Source organism: Solanum stenotomum, chromosome 2, assembly GCF_019186545.1.
Source record: "Solanum stenotomum isolate F172 chromosome 2, ASM1918654v1, whole genome shotgun sequence".
Lineage (NCBI taxonomy): Eukaryota > Viridiplantae > Streptophyta > Magnoliopsida > Solanales > Solanaceae > Solanum > Solanum stenotomum.
Genome location: NC_064283.1, coordinates 6,653,968 through 6,678,967, shown reverse-complemented (window position 1 = coordinate 6,678,967; position 25,000 = coordinate 6,653,968). Strand labels below are relative to the sequence as shown.

General features: G+C 35.9%; 5 protein-coding genes across 5 annotated transcripts in view; 1 reads left to right on the top strand and 4 right to left on the bottom strand.

Annotated features, from left to right (window-relative positions):
• The window catches only part of LOC125854853 (receptor like protein 21-like), a 134,203-nt gene extending 118,513 nt beyond the window's left edge, over positions 1–15,690 (bottom strand). Inside the window, 7 exon segments of the mRNA XM_049534437.1 lie at positions 11,052–12,763; positions 12,766–12,957; positions 13,334–13,489; positions 14,282–14,437; positions 14,536–14,693; positions 14,971–15,142; positions 15,145–15,690. Of these exon segments, the coding sequence (XP_049390394.1) occupies positions 11,841–12,763; positions 12,766–12,957; positions 13,334–13,489; positions 14,282–14,437; positions 14,536–14,693; positions 14,971–15,142; positions 15,145–15,346 (1,959 nt within the window). The 5' untranslated portion in view covers positions 15,347–15,690 and the 3' untranslated portion in view covers positions 11,052–11,840.
• LOC125854851 (geranylgeranyl transferase type-2 subunit alpha 1) lies at positions 2,027–9,009 on the top strand. The gene is made up of 8 exons (XM_049534435.1): positions 2,027–2,208; positions 2,297–2,465; positions 3,368–3,528; positions 3,609–3,713; positions 4,288–5,088; positions 5,176–5,365; positions 5,688–5,871; positions 8,428–9,009. Exons 1-8 carry the CDS (start codon positions 2,093–2,095, stop codon positions 8,811–8,813), a joined length of 2,112 nt encoding a protein of 703 aa, XP_049390392.1. The 5' UTR covers positions 2,027–2,092; the 3' UTR covers positions 8,814–9,009.
• Positions 15,691–16,146: 456 nt separating the features above from the next.
• LOC125854784 (uncharacterized) lies at positions 16,147–16,818 on the bottom strand. Its single transcript, XM_049534366.1, has one exon. It carries the CDS (start codon positions 16,816–16,818, stop codon positions 16,147–16,149), a length of 672 nt encoding a protein of 223 aa, XP_049390323.1.
• Positions 16,819–18,046: 1,228 nt separating this feature from the next.
• LOC125854783 (uncharacterized) lies at positions 18,047–18,598 on the bottom strand. The gene has a single exon (XM_049534365.1). It carries the CDS (start codon positions 18,596–18,598, stop codon positions 18,047–18,049), a length of 552 nt encoding a protein of 183 aa, XP_049390322.1.
• A 1,266-nt stretch (positions 18,599–19,864) lies between these two features.
• On the bottom strand, positions 19,865–22,101 carry LOC125854782 (uncharacterized). Its single transcript, XM_049534364.1, has 2 exons — positions 20,936–22,101; positions 19,865–20,513 (listed from the first exon to the last, which is right to left on the bottom strand). Exons 1-2 carry the CDS (start codon positions 22,099–22,101, stop codon positions 19,865–19,867), a joined length of 1,815 nt encoding a protein of 604 aa, XP_049390321.1.
• Between the last annotated feature and the right edge of the window lie 2,899 nt (positions 22,102–25,000).

Genomic DNA, 25,000 nt, shown 5'->3' with positions numbered 1-25,000 from the left:
AACTTTTAAGGTTTTTAATATTGAACCTATTATGTTTTTAAAGTTGTGAGTTCATATCTACTTTTTATTACAATTTTAGTATTTTAGTGAACTTTTATATATAAATTTATACTTCAAAGCGGAAGTACGCAAGCTACATCCGCCACTGTCATTTACTATTATTTTCTTCGGTTTTATGTTTTAATCAATCGTTTCGTCTACTTTGGTTATCGTACTATCTATTGATTTGAGGATCTATTGGACGCATCCTCTTTTCCTTTTCAAGGTAAGGGATAAGGTACGTACTTACTACCTTTTCTAAACTCCATTTGTGAAATTTCACCAGACATGGGCATGTTGTTATTGTTACAACAAGATTGATTGTAGCCTTTAATCAGATAAATTTAACATAATAAACGTTAATATTTCAATGAAATTATTTTGTACTCAAGTGAATTTTACCATCTTTTCAAAGATTTATATTTATTTAACATTTTTAAAGTTTAACTTATCACATAAGTGAAATAATATTTGATCTCTTTTTCAATCATCGAAAAAAATTGAAAGAACCGACTAAAGCCGAAGCCGAAAAACCCGACTTTATGTGGTTTGATTTGGTTTTTAGATTTAATAAACCAATATAATTGGTTTACTTTTTTTTTTTTTTGAAAAACCAAATCAAACTGACTTATGTACACCCTAATGGTGTGTATGTAATCTTACTCCTGTTTTTTAAATATAAAGAGAGGTTATTTTCTAGATCCTCGGCTTATACATGTTCAAATTGCGAGAAAATCTCAATGCTATTACCTCTTAGAGGCATAATAATAACCGTTTCGTTTAATTTGACCTCAATTGTATCTAAGCTTCCCAAATTTTGGGTGTGCCAATTAGACACCTAAATTTATATAAAATTAAACAAATAGATATATTCATTTTATGTGGAGTCTTACACGACAATTTTATATCATACGTGATATCATATATGTAATATGTCATGTAAGACATGTGTATCTACTTTAATTTTATACAAAAAAGAAATTCTGATAGGTTTCTTCTTATTCCGATATATGCTATTACACATTCCATATATAAGTTTATATATAAACATTATGTATATACTGCACATGTGAAATTAAAACTTTGGAAATGAAAAATCATTTAATATTTACGCTTGAAACACCACAAAATAAAAGGAAAAAAAAAACAGAAAATGCTCTACTTTCAATCCTAAACCTATTAGTGTTTTTTAGCTAGAAATTTACAAAGTTTAAACTAAATCATCCTATTATAATATTATCTGTATATATGTGCTTTATATCCATAGGGATAATAAAAGAGAAGTAGGGATAAATGTCTGAAAAATATCTTAACTTTGGTCGGATTTGTTGTTACGATACTAAACTTTCATGAGGACCTATTACCTCTCTAGACTATTTAATACCGTATTTTAAACATATATATTTGTTCACGTGGACATAAAAAATAATGCAAAATTATAAATAGTAATGTGTCCACGTGGACACATATATACCTTTAAAATACACTATTAAATAGTTCAGGGGGTAAAAAATACGGTATTAAATAGTCTAGGGAGGTAATAGGTCTTATGAAAGTTTAGTATCGCAACAGCAAATTCGATTAAAGTTGGAGTATTTTTCAGACCCTTATCCCAGATAAGTATAATAACAATAGTTTACTTAAATAAGGAAATTATGTAATTAATCCCTGTGTCTATTAGTTAATTTTTTTTTAAAGAACCCTAGCATAATCCGCAGTCTATGTGTGACATGCTTGACTCAGAGGGAAATTGATCTCGGCTGATCCGTGTGGAGAACCACCCTCCAAATCAATTGAGTCATCCCAGAGGGACTAAGTTATTATTAACTATAAAACTTTATTTTATTTACAAACGCAGTTAATTCGATGATCCAATAGCAATAAGCCATAAAGTAATAATGAACTTTTTGGTGCGAATTCAAATTTAGTCGGATTCCAATAAACTAATTTCAGATCCATTTGTATTAATAGTTCTAATAGATCACAGGCTGCAAGTTTCCTTCATTCAGTCTTCTGAGTCCTCTCTTCTCTGTGTGTGAGAAAAAAAGGAAAAATGCACGGAAGACCACGCAAAGCTCCAACTCCAGAAGAGCAAGAAGCTTTTAGTGTCAAAGCTTCCAAATTACGGTCTCTACAATCACAATTTCTCCAATTTCATCACGCCAAAATGTAATTTTTAAAATTTTTTGTGTTCTTGATTTACAAAAAAGATCAAATTTTGATGTTGGTTGCTAATTTATTTGTGGGGTTGTTTCAGATATACAAAGGAAGCTTTAGATGTAAGTGCAAAGTTGTTAGAGTCAAATCCTGAGTATTATACTGCTTGGAATTATAGAAAACTTGCTGTCCAGCATAATTTGAATCTACCTGAGGTGGAGAACAATGAGGAGTCTGTTAAGTCAATTCTCGATGAAGAACTCAGATTGGTAAGTTGTTTTTTTTGGATAAAAATGATATCTTTTCAAATGGGTCGGATTGGATTTTGAGGATTCATGTATTAGTATTTTCTTGATGGGAGGTCTTGTGGGAAGAGAAAGGAATGCTCAATTTTCTATTCTGAAAAGGGGTTGCTTGTTCTTTTTCTTTTTTCTCTGCCCACCCCTTTGCCTTTTCTGCAAAATTCCGTTCTTAAGTCCAAACAAATTCTAGTTTGGTTGTTGACATATTTCCTCTTACTATGAATGATGTTACACGTTGTTGCTCTGAAGTGTGTTGAATAAAAATGCTAAAGTTATAGACAAAACCTAATGTGGCTCTTTTATCTGACTGAGTAAGAAGGATTGGGCCTCTGATAGGGCGGAATAGCTATAGAAGATTTGTACCTTGACTTTGAATCTTCTACCAAATGGATCTGCATTGATTGTATAATGAAACTTCAATTATATTTTAACTTATATGTTGTGCTCTGTGTTGTCAAAGGCGCGCTTAAGGTGCAAAACATGTTGGCGCTTTAGTGTTGTCATCCAGGCGCTAAGGCATACTTTTCCTTGCCAATGAGTGTAATCCTGATGATGCGACACCGAACAATTGATATTTCACTTTATCATGGTCTTTTCTTCATTTTTGTTGTCCATATATTTGTTATTCATGCTTATAATTAGTTGTCTTGAACTACACATTTATATTTGCATTTTTTCCCTCCATTTAACGCCCCACAATATTTGCTCTTCCGCTTAAAACTCCAATGGACCTTAATCTTTTTTTGTGTTGTTTGCCTTTGCTAACACTGTTCTTAGGTAGTTTAACTAAGAACAAAGCTTGTTATCATAAGCAATTAATTTTTTGTGTGGTTGCCTGTGATTCAGCTAAAGTTTTGCATGTTGATTAGGTAGAGAATGCATTAAAGAGGAATTTCAAGTCTTACGGAGCATGGCATCACCGTAAGTGGGTGTTGAGCAAAGGGCATTCTTCCACAGACAGGGAATTGTTGCTTCTGGGTAAGTTCCAGAAGGCAGACGCCCGCAACTTTCATGCATGGAATTATAGAAGGTGATGACCTGGACTAAGTTGAACGCAAATTACTGGACTGTTGCATTCTGCCTAACACTTCTTTTTGGCAACTCTTTCAGGTTTGTCACAACATTGAAGAACATACCAAATGAGAAGGAACTAGAATACACTACCGACATGATATATGATAATTTCAGCAACTATTCTGCTTGGCACAACCGCAGGTTTCTATTACTATTTCTTTTTGGTTCACTCTCGTTAGACCTATTTCCTGAGTAGAAAAACTTATCTAGGTTGAGATTGTGTTAATCATGCTGCTCTTGTACAAAAACTAAAGTCACTAACATACTAAGAAGGCAAGAAGACAGTCATACCCCTCGAAGAAAAAGTTATGTTATTTTTAACAAATGGAATGCTAAACATGTAGCTCTATCCCAGTTATCAAACCTCCATATTTAGACAGGTCATTGTCACATATTCATGCCCTTATAATGTGTTGCAAAAGTGTGGATAAGACTTCATCTTTTGGCGTATTTGATGGACAGATATACAACATGATGTGTCATAGCATGTCTCTAGTAAGCACATTGATATGAAAATTCTATTGGTTTAAGAGCCCATAGTTTCCTAACTACGTTATTTTATGGGCTCCAAGATGCACTCGTCGTTTAAAAGTATGTTAATAAGTATCACATACCATTTTAGCTCATGAGGAACTCTTATTCTGACCTATATTCTACTACGTTGTATCTCTTATCTCTTCCAATGGTTCATCTCCCCATAATGACTCGTATACAGTGTTCTTCTTTCTCATCTGCTGAAGGAAAAAGCAAAAGGATATTGTCCCAAGGACAATGTATTTACAGAAGAGTATGAGTTTGTGCGCCATGCTCTTTTCACAGATCCAGATGATCAAAGTGGTTGGTTTTATCATCTGTGGCTTCTTGATCAGACAGTTAAACTAGAGACATTGTTGGTTTCTACATGGCCACCACATGGCAGTAATATTTCCTTATCCGTGGATGGATCGTTTGGAGATTGCTCTTTATCACCCTTTACCAGTCTTCAGACTAATACTAGAATACTTCCACTCGTTCTCTATTTCAGCGAAGCTGTTGAGAATGTATGTTCATCTACAGTAGTAATCGAATGTGAAAATATTGCGAGTAATGAGCTCGTTTGGAGATCACTTTCAGGAGATGGAACTGGGTCTGCTCAAGCTTGGTTGACATATCTTAATTTTCCAGAGGAACATGCACATTCTGAAAAGGCTTACCAAGTAAAGGTCAGCCTTGCTCGTTCTCAAGGCATTTTCTCTTCAACTGGCGTTCATCATGGAGATTTTTCTCATATTGAATTTTCAGTGTCTGTACCACCTTATCGTTCAGAACATGTTGATTTGAAAAATGAAGGGAAGATCTCTTGGAGTGATGAAAGTTTCTGCACTCATGACGCCCAGTTTCTTGAGTCAGTTCTGGTTAACTTGTTCCATCTAGAAAGAACCAAGATAGATGAAACAGTGGTGGACTATCAGTGGAATATAACGACCATCAATAATGAGATATCACACTGTAGGGAGTTGTTATCAACAATGAACTGGTAGGAAATTTGTTTACACGCTGAATACATTTACGGCAGCTGTATTTTCCATCCTATCCTCTCTTATTAGTTCTTTATCTGTTTCAGTAAAATCGGGAAGTTAACACTTGCCAGACTGCTGATGGCCCATGACACCTTAATGTCATATGCTGGCATTAGTCATAGAAATGTTAGCCCCCATGCAGAAATTCTTCAACTATATGACGATTTAAAGAATATGGACCCAGCACATCTCCACTACTACCAGGATGAATACAGCATAGTACTTCTGAAACAGGTATCGGTTTCTGTTAAATTTTTCATGCACCTAGTCTTCTAATGGATAGCTCATTATTATATTTTACTCTTTCTGTTATATGAACAAATCCTCTACAAACCCAACTCTTTTATTATGGTTTTTGTCTTATCGATAATTTGGAAAAAGTAATGCCATAAAGAAATTGGAAAGACCTTGTGGTTTATTCGTTTCATAATGCCAGCAACAACTTGGATTCGAAACGTGAAGACTTGTATTGTAATTCAATTTCAAAATAGAAATCTTGTGATATGTTGTTGAACCTTTCCTAGAACTGCACAAGCTTAATCATCTGATGTTGCAGATAATCACCAATCAAGAATTGTTGCTGAAGCACTGCCGTGAATATAGGGATCCATATTTTCCAAGAATCAATAATTTCTGTCTGCGATTTAATAATCTTTCACTTTCACGTATTGGGACTATGGAGCAACTTTTGTGGGTCCAAGTCTTAGATCTCAGCTACAACCAACTTAAGACACTTGAAGGTAATTTCTCTAGCTCTTTCTAGTTTATCTTTCTTGTTAATTCAAGTTCTCTGAAACTAAGGGGCTTCATAGAGCTTGCATAGCATTTGCTTGTCTATCTATTGAAATGTACACTCAGAAGATTGATTTTCAGCTTCCTCTCCGAGTTAAGACATTCTTTGGTTGAAACAAAATGTGCCCAGATTAGATCTAAACTGTCATTCAGAAGGAAAAAAAGAAGAAGTTTTGTTTATGCCCCAGGAAAGGGAGGTTGTGTTGCATATGGTCTAGTTAGTTTGATAATTTCTGATGCAACTTCTGAAATTGTAATAATTAGACTTGCATACCTTACAACACATCCAAGCCATCCGCAAAAGAACTCTCAGAGATGCCGGAATAGTGTGTATTTTCTCCTCTATTTGCAATGGCTCTCATCTTATTGTGAAAACACAATGAGGACAAGATGGTGGGCCTTTTGCAAGTCAAAGTTCGTCCTAAAGAAACAAGGAAAGGAGAACTACTATATTTACCACGTACAAATTCAGAGCTTCTCTGTTACGTCTTTTCATTCTTCTGGATGACTAGTGGTCTACCTGAGTTTTTTCAATTTAATTTTAGTTTTCATAGGAAAAATACAATTTATTAATAGGGAAGAACTGTATCTAGGAATCGTCAAGCTAACAAATTAATTAAGTATATAGATTTCACCAATATTTTTGAGGATTGTCATGAAAAGGCCTTTATCTACACCACATATAGGTAAAGAAATCTAACCCTTATCCCTATCTTGTATTCATTCTTTTTAGTAGCTTTTCAGTTATAGGTGGTGCTCTAAGAAAATTTTGTTGCATTTTTGTCAACCATCTTGATTTTTGGGTTAGAGAATGAGAGGGATAGAAGATTCTTCCATGATATGATAGGGATGAATATAATAGATGTATTGAATCTTTCCTATGTCATATATTTGTTGTAAAGAGATAATATCATGATATGTAGAATATTTGGATAGCTTGATACATTAAAACTGGTCGAGTCACTCTTGCAAATTGTAAATAGTTTAGACATCATGTTGGTCTAATATTTAAACATAATTTTGACCTTGAAAAAAAGCATCTTGATCTTTTATGATCTTCGTAATGACTTGATGAAACGAAAAAAGAATTTAAAGAGATAAATGATAACTTGTTAAAAAACATCTGAGAGAGGGTTTGGTTAATAAATTGACTAGCCAAAGTTAGTCTTATTTGGATTTTCTGTCTCAGTATGTGTGAACTTATGTTTTTCAAATGTATGGAGGTGCCATTAGTTTCATGGGAGCAAATGTGCATTCCTAAGAAGCTTGGTGGTCTGAACATCACAGGCAGTAAGCTATGGAATATGGCCTCTTTTGGTAAACTGCTCACTGCTCTGGCAACTAGCTATGAAGGAACATGTGTTATGGATCAGGTGGGTGCATGGAGTATATACGAAAAACAATGATAACATATGGATACATACTCCACCATTGGACTCAAGTTGGTACTGGAAGAAGGTTAATACCTTGAAAGCAGAGATGCAGGGTTGGTATTCATCTGGTGTTTACTTGCTCACTTCTTGGGGGAAATACTCACTCACATAGAGTTACAATACACTATTGGGGCAACATGCTATACTTAAGAGTGTCTAACTTAATCCGGACTAAATTTGCTCAACCTAAGCACAGGTTCATATTGTAGCTAGCTATGCAAGACGAATTACTAACGAAAGAGAGACTCGAGAGATTAAATATTTCAGTGGAGGATGACACCTGCTGCTTGTGTGATAAGTCAGTTGGGGAGACTAATATCCATCTGTTTTTTACTTGTGAATGGATAGTGAGAGTTTAAACTGAAATACAACAATGGTCTGGGACACTTATTCCCACTGGAACTGTCAAGCATATCCTGAATAGTAGACTCAGAAGGAAGCATTGGCAGCAATTTCTCAAGGAACTTATTACTGGATTGTGTGGAGCAGTGATATACCAGGTTTGGAGTGGAAGGAACTGGAATCTGTTTAAAGGCATTATTGTAAATACAGATACAGCCGTGACATAGATTAAGAAGGAATTTGTAGATAGACTTGAGGTAGTTAAACTGTCTAGAAAGGCAAATTGGCATAGCTGGTTGTTGCAAAGATTTTGGGTAACTAGATCTCTATAGGAGGCTTAACTCTCTTAGTACCCTTCTTAGAAGGTGATTAGGAGATTGAGTGCTCTTTAGGTGTATTATTTTTCGCTTGTTAATGGTAATTTATATTGGTTACCAAAAAAATTACATGGATGTCCAGATGTAGTTATCCAGTGAAGTTGACCATGTAATAAAAAGTTACAATTAATCTGGCATTTCTTGTGGAAGTGCTCAATTATGTTTCTGAATCATGTTGACTTCAAAGGATTGCTTCTAATGTTCTGTTTTATTAAATTCTTTGCCTGAGTATCATGCCTTTCTTCAATAATGTGGCATTGGATTTCTTAATTTATTTGTGAACATCTTCTTTTGTGGGAGCTTTTTCATGCTTGAAGCTTGCTTCATTCCATTATTCTCTAAATTGATGCAGGCTTGGAGGTGATGCAACTTCTCTCCTGCTTGAATGTCAGCTACAATAAACTCTGCAGTTTTACTGCATTGGAACCTTTGAAACTGCTAAGGTCACTGAAAGTCTTAGATATCTCTTACAACGAGATTGGAGCGCATTCTATTGACACGAGGAGGTATTTGTGCTCTTCCCCTCTTAACCATAGAAGTGGAGGTGACTGGAAAACTGAAGTATCTGAGATCCATTGCGCTGAGGTGGCTGATTATTGGGAAGCCTATGCTATTTTTAAAGACTTGAACTTGATACAATTAGATCTTAAAGGAAATGCAGTTTCCAATGAAAAGATAAAATCACTTCTAATTAAGCTATTACCGTCACTAAAGTGGCTTGATGGTGAAAGTTGCTGATAATTAAAAGTCACATCTCCGTCTCTGTTACTGAATTTCTCAACAGAAGAGATAAGGGTAATCTTTTGTTACTATTATGAATTAAAGGTATCTGATGCACGGAACTGTTTTTGTATGTAGTTGTTGCAAGACTTGCTTGTAATTGTTTGGCGTTTTCAGATGATCTATATTTATCAGCACCTGAGCAGAGGTTTTGTTTTCTGAATATTGAAGTGAGAGTTGCTACCAAATTAATTAGCATACAGGGAAAAAACATTACATGCATTTTCTTTTATCTAGAGACAACTGAGGCTCTCAGATGTCTAGTACTCTGTATCCCAAAGAAGCCTAGTAATTGGATTGAAAATGGCTTGAGATTTTCATTTTCAGTAGTACTAATGTACAAAGGATGATTTAGAATGTCTATAAGCCAAAGATTCAAGAATACAATGAAGAGACTGATCGAGTTAACGCAACCCAGAAAAGCAGTGACATAATAGTGGAAGGGGCAGTTTGCAATGGCGCGAGGTATCTGAATTGCAACATCTTAGCAATGCAGAAATTCAGATATTTGATAGTTAAGGTAATGATGCTTCCAGACAGCCATGGAAGTAGCTCATTTTCAGCTTCATCTCTTAGTACTAGCTTTGTCTTCTCAGGAACCAAATTCAAGTATAATTCAGCAGTAGTATTTAGTAGCACTGCCAGAATCATGATATACCAAATTGCCTTGTTCATGTTGTTAAGTACCCAGGATACTTGTAATTTTGACTCCATTCTTGGTTTAAAGAGGCTGTTGGTTACTTTACTTTTCTTACTCCGAGTAGGTTGAAAAAGCTGCTAAGAAGAATAGTTTTCTTTTCTCTTGCGTTCCGTTTTGTTGTCTGATAGAATGGTGGACAGAAGACTATTTATAGGGAACTTTTGTTTAGAGAAGTGTCAAGCAAGCTAATTCCTTGGTCAACAATCCCATGATCAAAGGTTATAAAGATTCTCTATTTTAAACAATAAAAATAAAAAATCCTCCCATCTTCCTTAATCCCTGTTAAATATATTGTCAACTTGAATAATGACACCTATCATCTTGATGGGGTTGAAGAGTGGTGATTTATTGTGTGTTTGGTACGATGATAGTCATTTTCTTTGAAAAAATAATTTCATTCAATTGCCTTTCAGTGTTTGGTTGGTGAGTTATTAGATCTTTTTATTAAAATTTGATACAATAGTGATGAACCGGATAGTGTTCTCAAGAAGTTTTTTGAATTTTAAAGATTGGTAATAATTGATAAGTGTTGATTAAAGTAATGATCTGATGTTAAGGCTAGGAAATCATTTTATTGTACTTTTGGTGAAAAAAAACTTTCCTTTAGATGTTACTTTCTGACCGTCAAGCGATATGAATTTTGACTAACATTTTAAAATATATTTTTTAATCACTATGTGAAAAAGTTTCATCATATTTCATATAGTTTTTGAATATCTAAAATTTTATTTTAAAATATCAAATTAATGTAATCTAATTTAGCTTTGAAATTAGTCAGATTAACTCTCGAAAAACATAACATGACAACTAAAAAGGAACGGAGGGAGTAGAAAATAACCTACTTTTAAAAAAAAATAAAAATTGACAAAATGGAGATATAAATCATTTGCCTTGCAGAGCACGGGGTCAACTCTTTGGGTACTTGTTCAAGACCTTGGGGAATACGTCTCCAACCTCTCAGCAATTAATATAATTATTTATACCCAATTAATTTCTTTAAATCGAGCCAACATTTTTTAATTTTTTTTAAAAAAAAGGTGAGTCCTACCCAAAAAAAAATAAAAATTATTATACCATTGATAGGTAATTAATCAATATTAAGACGAATAATGTTGAAAACTAGTTATGGCGGAATTACAATTTTTTGGTATAATCGTAACATAGAAACAAATTTATGCTGGAATTTCCTTTGAACTATGGTTCTACAAAAATGTTCAGTTTCAATTTTCAATTCTATGAAATTGAAAATAGCCACAGAACTTTCTAATTCTCTAAATTTAGAATTTACTGAAAACCAAAATTTGTTCATCTTAACCAAAGTTCATAAATTGAAGAATTTTCTCAAACTTGTTTTACTCTTTCACCAAAAACTGCAAGTCTGCAACTATCCATCATGTTTCATCAAAACAAGTTGAAAGTAGAAATATGCCACACATTAAATAGTGGATAAGAAATAGCGTCAACGTAGCTAATACCATCATTACTACTAAACACACCTTTATTCAACACTATTCTTATACATCCTATCAAACGACTCTTAAAATATCAAAAGTAGCATAAAAGTTTTCATGGAGAATTAGGACAGATGAAGTTTCTCCTTGCACAGTTCAATGCAGCTATCAACCTTAGCATAATATGTCGTGCGCCAGTTCCTACTAAGAAGAAGAGGAGCAATGACACTCCAAAATCCCAAAACATAAGCAACAGCTATGCATGAGAAGAAAAAGAAGTCACTCTCACCAATTCCTTGTTTCTCGTCTTCTTCTTCTTCTTCATGCTGCTGAGGCGGGCTCGAGAACACAATCATTTTCCAGAGGTGGTCCACAGAGTTCCTTGTTACCTCTATAACTAGATGCTTCAAAGGTGACAAATTTGTTTTCAAACGGGATTCTTCCTGACAGATGGTTGAAAGCCAAATTTAAAGTTGAAAGTGAATCAAGTTGAGTCATCTGAGGAGGGATTTTTCCAATTAGATGGTTAGAAGAAAGATCCAAACTCTCCAGTTTGCCTTAAGTTCATGAAAGATTCTGGAATATGGCCAGACAGGACGTTGTGCGAGAGGTTTAATGAATGGAGAGCTGCGAGTTCTCCTAGTTGTGATGGAATTTCGTTGGTGAAATGGTTCATAGATAGATCAAGTGTAGTCATTTGAGAAAGAGGAATGCCTTCATAAGAGAGTGCATTCCCCTTGGTTGTTAAAGGAACTTTGACCCTGTAGTTAGTATATGAAGGAGACAACCACATGAAGGCTGGGAGTAGAACTTGAGATTCTTTCATCCATGCGGTTATGTTGCCGAGGCAAGAAGGTAAATCCCCAGAGAGTGAATTTGCAGACATGTCCAAAAATGAAGCTTTTGCATCTGGCACAAAGACACTGGAATAATCCCATGAAACTGGTTTCTAGCCAAGATAAGTATGGCTAGATGTGGAAAGAGAGGAAAATAATCTGGAACATTCCCTGATAAATTATTCCCACTAATGTCCATGACCTTCAGAACAGGAAGGTTAAACATAGCAGCAGGGAGGACTCCAATAAATCCATCATTTTGAAGATGCAAGTATGCAAGATTTGACATATTTGAAAATCGGGGCATAACCTCCCCATGAAAGTTGTAAAGAACTAAATGTGCCAATGAAGTGTGATTCTGTCTTAAAGCTGGAGGAAGTTTTCCCTGTAGGAAGTTGTGAGAAAGGTCCAGAACCTCTAACTTTAGCAGATTGTCAAAAGATGAAGGAAGGGTGCCTTCGAGGGCGTTATTTGACAGGTTAAGATAGAATAAGTCTGGAAGTGATTCGAGCACGTTAGTGCGAAGTGTACTGCCTAAGAAATTATCTGATACATCAAGCATCAGAAGACTTGATGCTTGAATCTGAGAAGACGCAGGAATTCCACCATACAAACGGTTGCTTCTCAAAGACAACATAAGAAGTGTATTATTATACAACAACCAGGACGGAACGCTTCCTTGAAGGGCATTATAGGACAAAGACAGGGACTTCAACTTGTGTTGTTTGGAGATGAACGTTGGAATTACATGGCCATAGTTCTGGTTTAGTCTAGTATTTTGTAGGTCAAGGGACAAAAGTTGAAAAGATGGAACCCAAGATGGAGTTTCAGTGTCAACTTCAAACTCATTATTTGTAAGATCAATGGCTTCAAGATTGGAGAGGTTAGCAAATGATGCAAACAAGTGAAGTCCATCAAACCGTTATCTGAAAGACGAAGGGTCTCAAGCAAAGTCAGGTTGCTGAATATGTAAGAAGAAATAGTCCCCTCAAAATGATTGAAAGAAAGATCTAAAGAAACCAAGGAAGTCATTCCACCAAGGCATGGATCAAGTCCACCTTGTATAAGGTTATCCTGAAAATTTAACACCTGCAGGTTCCTAAGTTTACAGATTCCTGAAAAGCGTAGTAACAAGTAGTTAGCAACATGATCAAAAAAATTAAAGTTGCATAATGTTCATTCTACAATCTGGAAAGACAGGGAATCAGCAACCCAACTTTACTAGACAAAACACATATAACTTACAAAGTAACCAGATTCAGAGTCTGACAGAATATCAGGGGAAAACACAAGTGGAAACCTATTTTTTAATCTAAGAAAGCTCAGAATATCTTATCGAGGACTTCATGTTATAATCATAGAATCAAGAGAACCATGTCTCACACATAGCATATAGACGTTAATTGGAGATGCATTCTCAGTGACTTCAAGTTCAAAATTGAACTGATAGCTACAAAGAAATTGAAAGAAATTTCAAAACATCAGCATTACCTGAAAAGAAACCAGGAGAACCCCTGATATTGTTATGTGAAATATCCAGACTTTCAAGCACTGAGTGATTTTCAAAGAGGCAGGTCGGTATGCTTCCATCATCAAGAAAATTATCACTCAGATCCAACCTTTTGAGATTTTGCAGTCTACATAAAGCTGCAAGAAATATATGAAGCAACAAAAGGGATGTTTTTTGTCAAGTTCATTAATTAGAGTAGAAAATGAGTTTCGTATTCATAGGAACAACCTGAAAACTCAACTCCAGGGGATTGATAATTCATGCTGCTATCTTATACTGGTGCAAAGATTGTTAGGGGAAACTGGAAAAAGCTACAAGCTAGAACTTCATTCAGACCATGTTCTTTATCGAAGAAAAACTCTTCAGATATCTACATATGCAAGGTCACAGTTGGAATTAACAAATCAAGAAAATAGCTCCTCTGTGCAATCTTCATCTAATGACTCCCCTCATGGTGACATTTGTTTCATTTTAGAGAAGCTATTTTTAGATGATGAGAATCATACCATTAACTTAAAAATTGTAGTCAGTTTTTATGTGTTTCATGCAGACCCAATACCAATGGTTTGACGACAGCATATAGACCGAGAAGATGGTAGTTGAGTAGAGCAGAAGAGAGGGTCCACCACCAATTAACAGTTTGTTCAGCTGGAGGAAACCATTACAACGTGAACATAATATCCAGAGTAATCACACAAAGTGTTGTCTGAGGAGGGCTGAGGAGGGCAGAGTGTACGCAGACCTTACCCCTACCTACCTCAAAGGTAGAAGGTTGTTTCCGATAGACCCTCGGCTAAAGAACCAGAGAAAACCACTAATACATGGAAATACTAAATTGTAAACGATATTCTCACGTTAGGAAAATGAAAATAGTAATGACAATATGCACAAGATCATGTATGTAACAACAGAAATTTATCCAACTTTACCTGATAGAATGTGATGGGAATTCTTAAGGTTATTCCCAGACAGGTCTAGGCTTTCAAGGTATGAAAGATCATCAAACAGGCAATGTGGCATGCTATCATCTGTAAGATTGTTGTTGCTTAGATCTAGTTTCCGCATATCCTTTAGTCCGCACAATGCTACGTCAGTTCAGCAAAACGAGCTATATCAAAACCAAGGTAGAAACTTTGATGGACCTACTATGACTGATCAAAATTCAACAACTGAGAAAACAAACCTTTGAGCAGTGGTAAAGGGAAACTAGGATAAATCCCTGATAGGTGCAGCTGTTCTAGAGATGCGAGACTACATACTTGAAAATGAGGCAGAGCATCGCCATTTAAAGGGTTGAAACTTAGATCCAATTCCTTCAGGTTGCGCAATTTGCATAATGCTGCAAGTATAAGTTGTTAAAAAGTGATACTCCAACATGCAACTACGTGAAGAAAGGAGGTCAGGGTCACCGGTGCAGAATCATTCCAAAAAAAGTAGCAAATCTTAAAGCTCTAAGGATTCGAGGAAAGTAATAATTGTGTTTAACAGATATTAACAGCAGTAAGAGTTTGTACAGATTATACTACTAACTGAGGTAGGTAAGTTGTGCACATGCAGATTTGATCAAATGAAACATGGATACAGGTAATGGAAGAACATTTTGATGAAAAGAATATCTTCTGGCATGATCCAGTTGCCAATAGCGTTGCCAGATATATAAAGAGACTGGAGATGCGTGAAACGAGTCAACAAGTTTGCATCAGGATACCATATTCCAAGTCCAAGTTCCCTTTTACTGGTAAGAATAATATCAAGAACATGTGCATCATTATTTAGATCCCTGATGCAAAAATACCAGCCCATGCACAATAATTTTCTTCAACCCATTCATTAATTAGCGTAGATCCATTGGGATAGTTAAGGGAGTCCCTCAGCTCCAAAAGTGCCCTCTTTTCCTCCTCTACTAATTTACCATTGCAATCCATGAAATTCAAGCACATCAGTATCCAACATGTCCAAAGAAGCTGAAGCATAGGACACAAAACCCCAGCCATACTGCTGATAAATTTCTATTCAGCAATGAGTCACTAGCTAATGCCTTTTGTTACAAGAATTTTCACATACTCACAGTCATGAGTCAACACCAAATTAGAAATTTTAAGTTGCCTTAAGATCATAGACCACAGGTACCTCATCAGTAAATGAACATTAGCTGTTTCCCATGTTGTAACATAATTTGTGTGAAAACTAACCTTTTCATTTAGACTTTTTTTTTAAGATATACCAAGTCAAGCTTGACTTTGTCCAACAAATTCTGCCACCTTGCTCAATCTTGATGGTGACTTCTAACAGTTCCTATTAACTAAGACTTGGGCAGACAAATCAAAAGAAATCATCTAGTGTTATTTTACCTCTGGTGAACATTTGAACGATTATCTCCCATTATTTTTTTCAAGATTCAATAGCTACTAGATCACACCTTTTGGTCCAATTACCAATCCTATCATCTTAAACTCCAATACTGATTATGATCTTACAAAAGAATGCCAAAACTATATCCTACAGGCTCAATTTTTTAAACTATATTTTATATTCTTCATCATATAAGTTTCAAGGGTATGGTTTGCGTACATCCTATCCTTGCTAGACCCCACTTATGAAACTACATTGAATATTTTGTTGTTGTTCATGATATAAGTTATTGGTTTGCGCTGAATATTTGTGATACATCAACTCTGAAGTTAATCATTGTATACATAATTGCCAAATGTTTAATTGCAGTGTCAACAATAATTGCCTTTATATAGAACTATGTAGTGAACAAAACAACAAAATGAAAACAAACAATTAGAGATCAAGACTCGGAATTCAAACGGTCAAGTGCTTCCCTAGCAGGAGCAAAATTGGGCTGAACCTTTTGAGCTTCCTGATAAGCCTTTTGTGACTCCTCCTTCAAGCCTTTTTTCTCGTAACAATCGCCCAACAAGCAAAAAGCCTTGACATTATCGCCCTTCAACCTAACAGACTGAGTCAAATCCTCAATCACCGAGTCAATTGGTTCACGTCGACTCGCCGCTAGTCTCAACTGCGCCCGCTTAAACAACGCATCCGCTCTCTCCGGCTCCGACAACGACTTCACGGCTAGCGGCGAAAGCGCGACATCGATGGAATCAAGAGCCGACGTCTTAAACCCCTGTAAATCAAGAGCTAAAGCCTTGAGTATGTGAGCTGCAGCATCTTTCGGGTCTAAAGCTATAGCCAAATCGGCTTGTGCTTCAGCAGATTTAGCAAGAGAAATAGCATTAGATCGATCCTTAACTGCTGCTGATTTAGCTTGAGAAAGAAGTTGAGCTCCTTGTACGAAGTGACGCTTCGATTGCATATCCGCCCGGTTTCGGAAACGAAGCTTCGAGAAGTATTTCTGGGGAACGTTGTACATGAAAAGGAACATGAAGATTGTTACGAGAATTAGGATTGCTTGAAGAAGAAGATCACGCCACATGTGGTTATCGGAGAAAAAATCCATGGCGATTTTCGTTTTCTGGGTTTTTCTGAGGATTTTTAGAATCGGTGCTTAAGCTTTAGCTTATATCGAAGTAAAAGTTTAGAGAAAATGACTTAAATGTTCTTAAACTATACACAGTCTAAAATAGTCCATTAACTCAGTTCATAAATATAGTCTTTTAACTATTCACCCTTTTATCAAGTTTGATTTCTATCCACTTTTTATATCTATCGTTAACAAACATCGTCATTCATGCCCTGTCTCTTGATTTTCTTTTTCCCTCCTCTTTTCTTCATTGTGAGACGCTACAGTCAAAAAAACCTAAATTATAGATTCATTTCATCAGATTTAACCATTATTGAAAGCTCAAGACAATGATTCTACGACCAGAAGGTGGTACAGCTCCTTCCTATGGTAAGTTTTCTAGAGTTCAAGTCTTTATTTGTGTGAGATTTTGTTGTACAAAAGAAAATATCAATTTTTTTTAAAAATATTTTCGCTTACAGATTCTATACACGATGCCTTAAAAATCAGCATCAAAGTAACCCACGGTGATTTTATGAAGCACCAGCCTAAAAAACATTATTTTGGAGGTCATGTTCAGTTTTTTCTTTTAATAAAATTTTAGTCCAGTGGACCTTTTATTTATTCATAACCCTAAATATAAAAATAAATAATAAAGAAAAAGGGACATGCCCTATTACTTTGTCGGTCCAAGAACTACAGGTGTGAAGGTTTTTAGGAAACCATCTTCTTCTTTGTCTCAGGAGCATCTGATTGGTGCCTCCATGTTCATCTCTACTGAGTTTGCAGCTGAGGTAAGCATCAATTAACCTTCTCTCCATTGTTACGCCCCCTTCGCATTTGTAATTGTTGATGTCAAATCTACTTCCATGAAGATCTCTTGAGCCAGGTGTACTCATGTCGGCGATTGCAGCTCTCAAATCCAGAACACTGGTGCTCCTAAAGGTCTCCACAACACTCAGGTTAGTCGATTTTGTATCGTACACCACTAAAATTTATATTATTTCTCCATTTTCGTACATATTCTCTTTGCAACAATAATGCAAAGCTTTTCCTTTATATCTGCTATCTGACTGAATGCCCTCTATTACTCCCCTGTCTACGCTGTTGTTCGATTTTTTATTGGTCTAGTTCGGATTCTCAATGAAGGAACTTGAGCCTTGTCCATGTTCAGAATGCATTTTCCTTTCATAGGTAGACTTATGAATGTGTTGAACTGAACCAATCATACTGCTCCTATCACTGCGTTAGCTATGAAATCCGCTAAATTATTCCCCTCCCTCAGTGTATGTTGAATCTTTGCTTTAGTGATCTCCAATAATACCCTACATTCTTCCACCTGCTCAACTCTTTCCCAGGGAACTTTCCAAGAGTTCCTTAGACAGTTAACAATGCTGAGAGAGTCTGATTCCAGCCAAAACCCCTCTAATCCAGCCCTTTTACAGTATCTTAGGGCCTCCAATATTGCAATGATTTCTGCTTCCGTATTGGTTCTAAAACCAATATCTTCTCCCTGTGCATATAAAAGATTACCAAATTCATCCCTAATACAAAATCCATAAGCACTTTGTCCAGGATTCCCTTTGCAAGCACCATCTGTATTCACTTTAATTTTATTCCTTGGTGGTGGAACCCATCTTACACTCATGGCATGAAGCTTAGGTTTGTATTCACTAAGATATTTGACTATATCCTGCCATTCTGTAGGGATTTTTTGTATCCAATGGTATTTTAACTTAATGAAAAGATGTATCTGAACTCTGATCTGCTCCTTCATCTGATTATAATTTCATTTTCCTCCATGTTTGATTGTGTTCCTTCTCCTCCACAGAGCCCACATTATCATTGTTGGAACTGCTCTCTGAATTGCCATTAGCTTTACGTTAGCATCTTTGGTCCACCATTTTGTGATTAGATGTTGCAAATGCATGCCTTCTATGTTTATACCTGCACAAGTAGCAAACTGCTTTCACAGCCTATTGGCTATAGAAGCTGTTAGAAAAAAGTGGGTCATAGTCTCATGTTTGCTTTCATCACAACACCAACATTTTGAGACAATCTGTATGTTCATCCTTTGCAAGTTATCATCTGTGGCTACCCTTCTTTTCCACACCCTCCACAAGAAGAAACATAATTTAAAAGGCATTTTGAGATCCCAAATAATTTCAAAGTCTCTTCTTTTCTCCTTTTTATTCCTCAAACCCTCCCAGGCAGATTTCACAGTGAATTCTTCATTCTTTTCCAACATCCACCAAGCTTTATCATTCCTTCCCTCAATTAACTCTGGTTTAACATTATCTATTATACATTCTGTTATTTCTTTTGACAAGTGATTCAGAAGTTTATGTTTATCCCAACTCCCATTATGAATAAACTCTTTTACCTTTATTTCTTCTTCCTTAGCATTGTCCCCCTTTATATAGTATAGAGCCCCTAGCTTTGTCCAATTGTCATACCAGAAACTTGAAAACCCATCAATGGTTTGCCACCAAATATTATGTTCCACCTCTTCCCTGATCATCACCATCTTCCTCCAAATATGAGATCCCCCTAAGCTTTTGGCCATTATAGGATGGTCTTTCTTGCAGTATTTGTTCCACATAAATGCACTCTACAGTGAGTCTGTAGATACCCTGAACTTCCACCATAGTTTCGCAAAAAGTGCATTGGATAGGTCATGCAGTGATCTGAAATTCAAGCCACCTTCTTTTTTTGGACTACATAAGTCCTCTCATGCTACCCAATGCTTACTTCTTGTACCTGCAATGTTGCTCCAATAAAATTTTGCAAATATCATATGTAATTGTTTAATAATCCCTTTAGGTGGATTCATTGCAGTTAAAAGATATACATGCATTGATTGGAGCACATGAGCTACCAAGATGTATCTTTCCCCAAAAGAAAGTAGTTTGTTCTGCTACAATAATATTCTCTTTCTCACTTTCTTCAGCAGCTCTTCAAAATGATCTGATCTTCTTTTCCCATAAAATATAGGACATCCCAAATAAGTGAAAGGAAAAGNTTTTGGACTGCATAAGTCCTCTCATGCTACCCAATGCTTACTTCTTGTACCTGCAATGTTGCTCCAATAAAATTTTGCAAATATCATATGTAATTGTTTAATAATCCCTTTAGGTGGATTCATTGCAGTTAAAAGATATACAGGCATTGATTGGAGCACATGAGCTACCGAGATGTATCTTTCCCCAAAAGAAAGTAGTTTGTTCTGCCACAATAATATTCTCTTTCTCACTTTCTTCAGCAGCTCCTCAAAATGATCTGATCTTCTTCTCCCATAAAATATAGGACATCCCAAATAAGTGAAAGGAAAAGATCCCTGACCTATTCCTGTCAATTTCCTTATTCTTGAGCAATCTGCAATAGGCACTTTCTCATGAAGATATATAAAACTTTTAGATAAATTGATCAGTTGGCCAGAGACATATTCATATTCTCTTAGCACCTTCATCATCTTTTTTATAGATCTATGATGCCCAGAACAAAATAAAATAGTGTCGTCAGCATATGACAGATGATTTATGTTTGGGCTCCACTTGGGGATACCATATCCTCTGTAATCTAAATCCTTATGCAGTTTATTCAGACCCCTTGCTAAAACTTCAGCAGCAATGATGAACAGAGTGGGAGATAATGGGTCTCCTTGTTTCAATCCCCTAGTGGATTTGAAAAACCTTGTTTTTGCCCATTAATTAGTGTAGAATACCAATTATTAGTTAGTAACCTCCAAACCATATCAATCACTCTTTCCCCAAAACCAAATTTTCTCAACACTTTTGTTAGAAACACCCAAGACACCCTATCATATGCTTTAGTCATATCCAACTTAACTACAATATTATGCAACTTGTTTCTTATGTTAATGTCCCTAACAATTTCTTGAGCTAACAACACATTCTCATAAATGTTTCTCCCTTTTACAAACCCCGCCTAATTGTTTGAAATAATCTTGGGAAGCATTGAGACAATTCTTTCATGAAGCATTCTAGAGATTATTTTATTAGAAAATGTACTTAGACTAATTGGCCTTAAATCTGAAAAAGTCACCACTTTTTCTTTTTTGGGAATAAGCACTAGCTTAGTGTGAGTAACATACCTTAGCAACTCTTGTCCAGCAAAGAATGTCTGCACCATTCTAGTGATATCCTTGCCTAAGATGTCCCAACATGTCTGAAAGAGCAATCTAGAAAAGCTATCAGGTCCACTAGTGTTGTTTCCATTTAAAGCATTCACCACTATCTTTACTGCATTCTCTGTTGGTGGTTTACTGATACTGTCATTGTCCTCTTGTGTGATCAAAGAAGGAATATTCTCCAGCATGCTGTAATCTCTGTCTCCCCTCACCTCATTGAATTGCCCCTTAAAAACTTTGACAGCTTCTTTCACAATGTTCTGTGTACCACTAATGATATCTCTTTGATCAGTGTGGATCTCCTTTATATTCATCCTCCTCTTTCTGTCTTTCACATAAGAGTGGAAGAATTTTGTATTTCTGTCCCCATCCTTGAACCATCTCAATCCTGACTTCTGCTTCCAAAATTTTTCCTCAAGATTTAAGAATCTAATAAGTTTTGCCTCTGCCTTCTTCAATTTTTCCCTTGAATTCTCATCAAGCCTAACCTCCAGTTGAGCTTCTTTGGTCTGAATAATATCCTCTAATGTAGCAATTTCATGAAAAATATTCCCATATTCGTTTTTGCTCCATTCTGTCAGAGCAGCCTTTACTTTTTTCATCTTTGTTTGTACCTCTGTAAATGAGGACCCTACAAAATCAATCTTCCAATTATCCTCTACAATTTTCTTGAAATCTTTGTGTTTTGTCCAAAAATTCAAAAATTTGAAAGGCTTAATCATTGGTTCACTATTTGTGTTGCATTTAACCAGTAAAGGTGCATGATCTGATCCTTGTCTCAACAGGTGTGTTTCTTCTAAAGCTGGAAGTAACTCAAAAAACTTTTGATTGCCCATTATTATGTCCAATCTTTTAAATATGCAAGTCTCCCCTATTCTTCCATTCCACCATGTATATTTACTCCCATTGAATTTTATCTCCTCAAGTGCACAACTACTCAAACATTGCTCAAAATCAATAGTCTCTAAATTTGACACTGGTAGCCCTCCAAACTTTACCTCTTCATTTCTTATCACATTAAAATCCCCACCCACCACCCAAGGCAAGTGATTGTCTTCAATAACATTCTCCAAATTTTCCCATAATTCAAGTCTTTCTATTACACTACATCTAGCATAAACTGTTGTCATCAATATCTGTTTTTAACTGCCAGTGTGAGTAAATCTAACAGTGATTTGTTGGATAGTGTCTGATAAGATGTGTCCCTCCCACTCTTCATGCCAGAATATCCAAATTTTTGAAGAACAGTTAACTAAGGCATTTCTTAGTCCTATTCTTCTCATGTAACTCTCTACTTCTGATGGATTTTGAAATGGCTCAAAGAGAGCAATATATGAAAAGTGATGTCTTCTGTTAAGATCTAGTAATCTCTCAAAAGCATTTTGAGTATTCACTGATCTTATATTCCAAAAGATGATGTTGTCTATCATAGATCACAAGATGTTTGCCTCTCCCTACTGCTCCTTGTTTGCACCTGTAAAGGTACTATAATCCCTGGTTTTGCTCTTCTTAGTCCACTTCTCAGTCTGTCCAACTGTCTAGGTAACAAATCACTCTCTTTGCCAATGCTTTTAATGTTTTCCTCCATCGCTTCATCCTCCTCCTTGTTTCTTAGAACACTAAATTCCTCACTATTTGGATCTTCTGGCATCCCATTAGTGGCTGCTACTGCTTGAAATTCTTTGCAAAAAGTTGAATTCCATGTCACTGGTTCACCACTTGGATTTATGTTTATATCACCCTGCACTTCCACCAACTCTTCATGTGACTTCCCTATTTTATTAGTACTATGTACACTCTTTTCTATTTCTTGTTCATTGTTTTTGCTCCATCGCTCTCCAATGCTTTTTTGCCCACTTCTTCTCACAGGTGATCTGATTTGTTCATGGTTGTTTTGATTTGTATCTTTCTTGTTGTTGTTAGTTTCTGATTGTTCTAATTGTATCTCTCTCTGCTTCTCTACTTCTTCCCTTTTATCTTTTTCCTGACTGACATTGTCCTCTTTCTGTGTTCTGGATTCACTTTGTCCTTCTTCCACCTCTAGTGCAGTAAATTTGTTCACAATAGTTACAACACCTTCCACCTGTTACCTAATTTTTTTGTGCCACTGTTGTGCCACCCCTGTCCTCTTTTGTTGTACTCCCCTACCAAATCCATTTTTCAGCCTATGCTCCTTGAATATTTGTTCATCATCATTCTGTTGGCCTTGGATGTCTTTTCCTTTTCCTTTATCATCTTTCCTCTCCCCCTCAAGCACTTTGTCTTTATTATCTTTGTCCTCCTTGGGATATAATTCTCGATGCACACTATAACAATCATTTTCATCATGTCCTTGCAATTTGCAAGTTTTACAATATTTAGGCACATAGTCATATTTTATTCTAATTCATTTCTCAACTACACCTCCTATAATTTGTTTCCTGACCCCTATCTTGATCATTTTGGAAAATCACTTAACAAATCCACTTCCACCTTTACTCTTGCACAATTGGGTCTTGATTGGTTCTTGGTGGCCATATCTACCTGTAGAGGTTTACCCACGGCTAATGCCAATGAGAAAATAGCTTCTTTGACAAAAAAATTCGGGGGTAACTCTGGGAAAGAAATCCAATCTATGGTTGTTGTAGTTTCTTCCTCCGGGTCAAAAAGTGGGTTCCACTTTAGTGTTCTCATTGGGTACGACCACCATTTATGAGTTATGTAAAACATTGACTTTGACAGTAAGTTTACGTAGTCCTCTAAGAGCGAGGCCCTTATCAGCACATATTTATTGCTCAATAAACCAATTTTACATTCTCCTTTCAAGTTACATTGTTTGGGGATTAACGATTTGAGTTCCTAAATCTCCGGCCATCCATATGAAAGTTTTCCCAAGTATGGTATATTGTAGGTTCTCCTTAATTATCATTTGTTCTACTTCCTCCTCCTCCCAAATAACTCTTGGTTCTCCATGCAAATATGTAACAGGTTTGAGCGTTAAAGGAATTGATGGTGTTGACTTTGTGATATCTGGGCGTAAGGCTCCCAAAAAATTCAAAGCAGTATGTGGCAGGGACTGGTTGGTGTGCGGCGCAACCTCCCCCGATGGAGGTTGTCCGACCAGCATGGCAGCCATGCCACTGGCAACGATGACTGCTAAAGTATCAAGGTGTTGCTAGGGTTTTTTTGACACAAGAAGAAAATATTATCTTTGGTCCTTTATGCAACAAAATTACTCAATTACTGACCTATATCACTTTTTATGTCACTTTTATCAAGTTTGGTTTATATCACTTTTTGAAAAGTGTTAACAAACACCGTTAACATACATTATAATTCAATTTGTCTCCTTTCTTTTTTCCACCTCTTTTTCTCCATTATCTCATTGTTTCCTCACTTTTTTTTTTCAATTCTTCTCCATTGATTTTCTTTTTTGTCATTTCTTTTGTCCAAAAAGTGATATAGACCAAACTTGACAAAAGTGATATAAAAAGTGCTATAGGTAAATGAACTAGACACGACCTCCAAAATAATATTTTTAGGCAGATGCTTCATAAAACCATCGTGGGTTACTTTGATGCTAATTTTTAAGGCATCGTGTATAGAATCTCTAAGCGAAAATATTTTTTAAAAAAATTGATATTTTCTTTTGTACAACAAAACCTCATACAAATAGAGACTTGAACTCTAGAAAACTTACCATAGGGAGGAGTTGTACCACCTTCTGGTCGTAGAATCATTGTCTTGAGCTTTCAATAATGGTCAAATCTGATAAAATGAATCTAGATTCTGTTTTCTTGACTGTAGCGTCTCACAATGAAGAAAAGAGGAGGGAAAAAGAAGATCAAGAAAGAGTGTACTGAATGACGACGTTTGTTAACGGTGGGTATAAAGAGTGGATAGAAACCAAACTTGACAAAAGGGTGGATAGTTAAAGGACTATATTCGTCAAGTGTATAGTTAAGGGACTATTTTAGACCTACTGTGATAGTTTAGGGACCATTTATGTCATTTTCTCTAAAAGTTTACACCAAACTTGGATGGTTATTA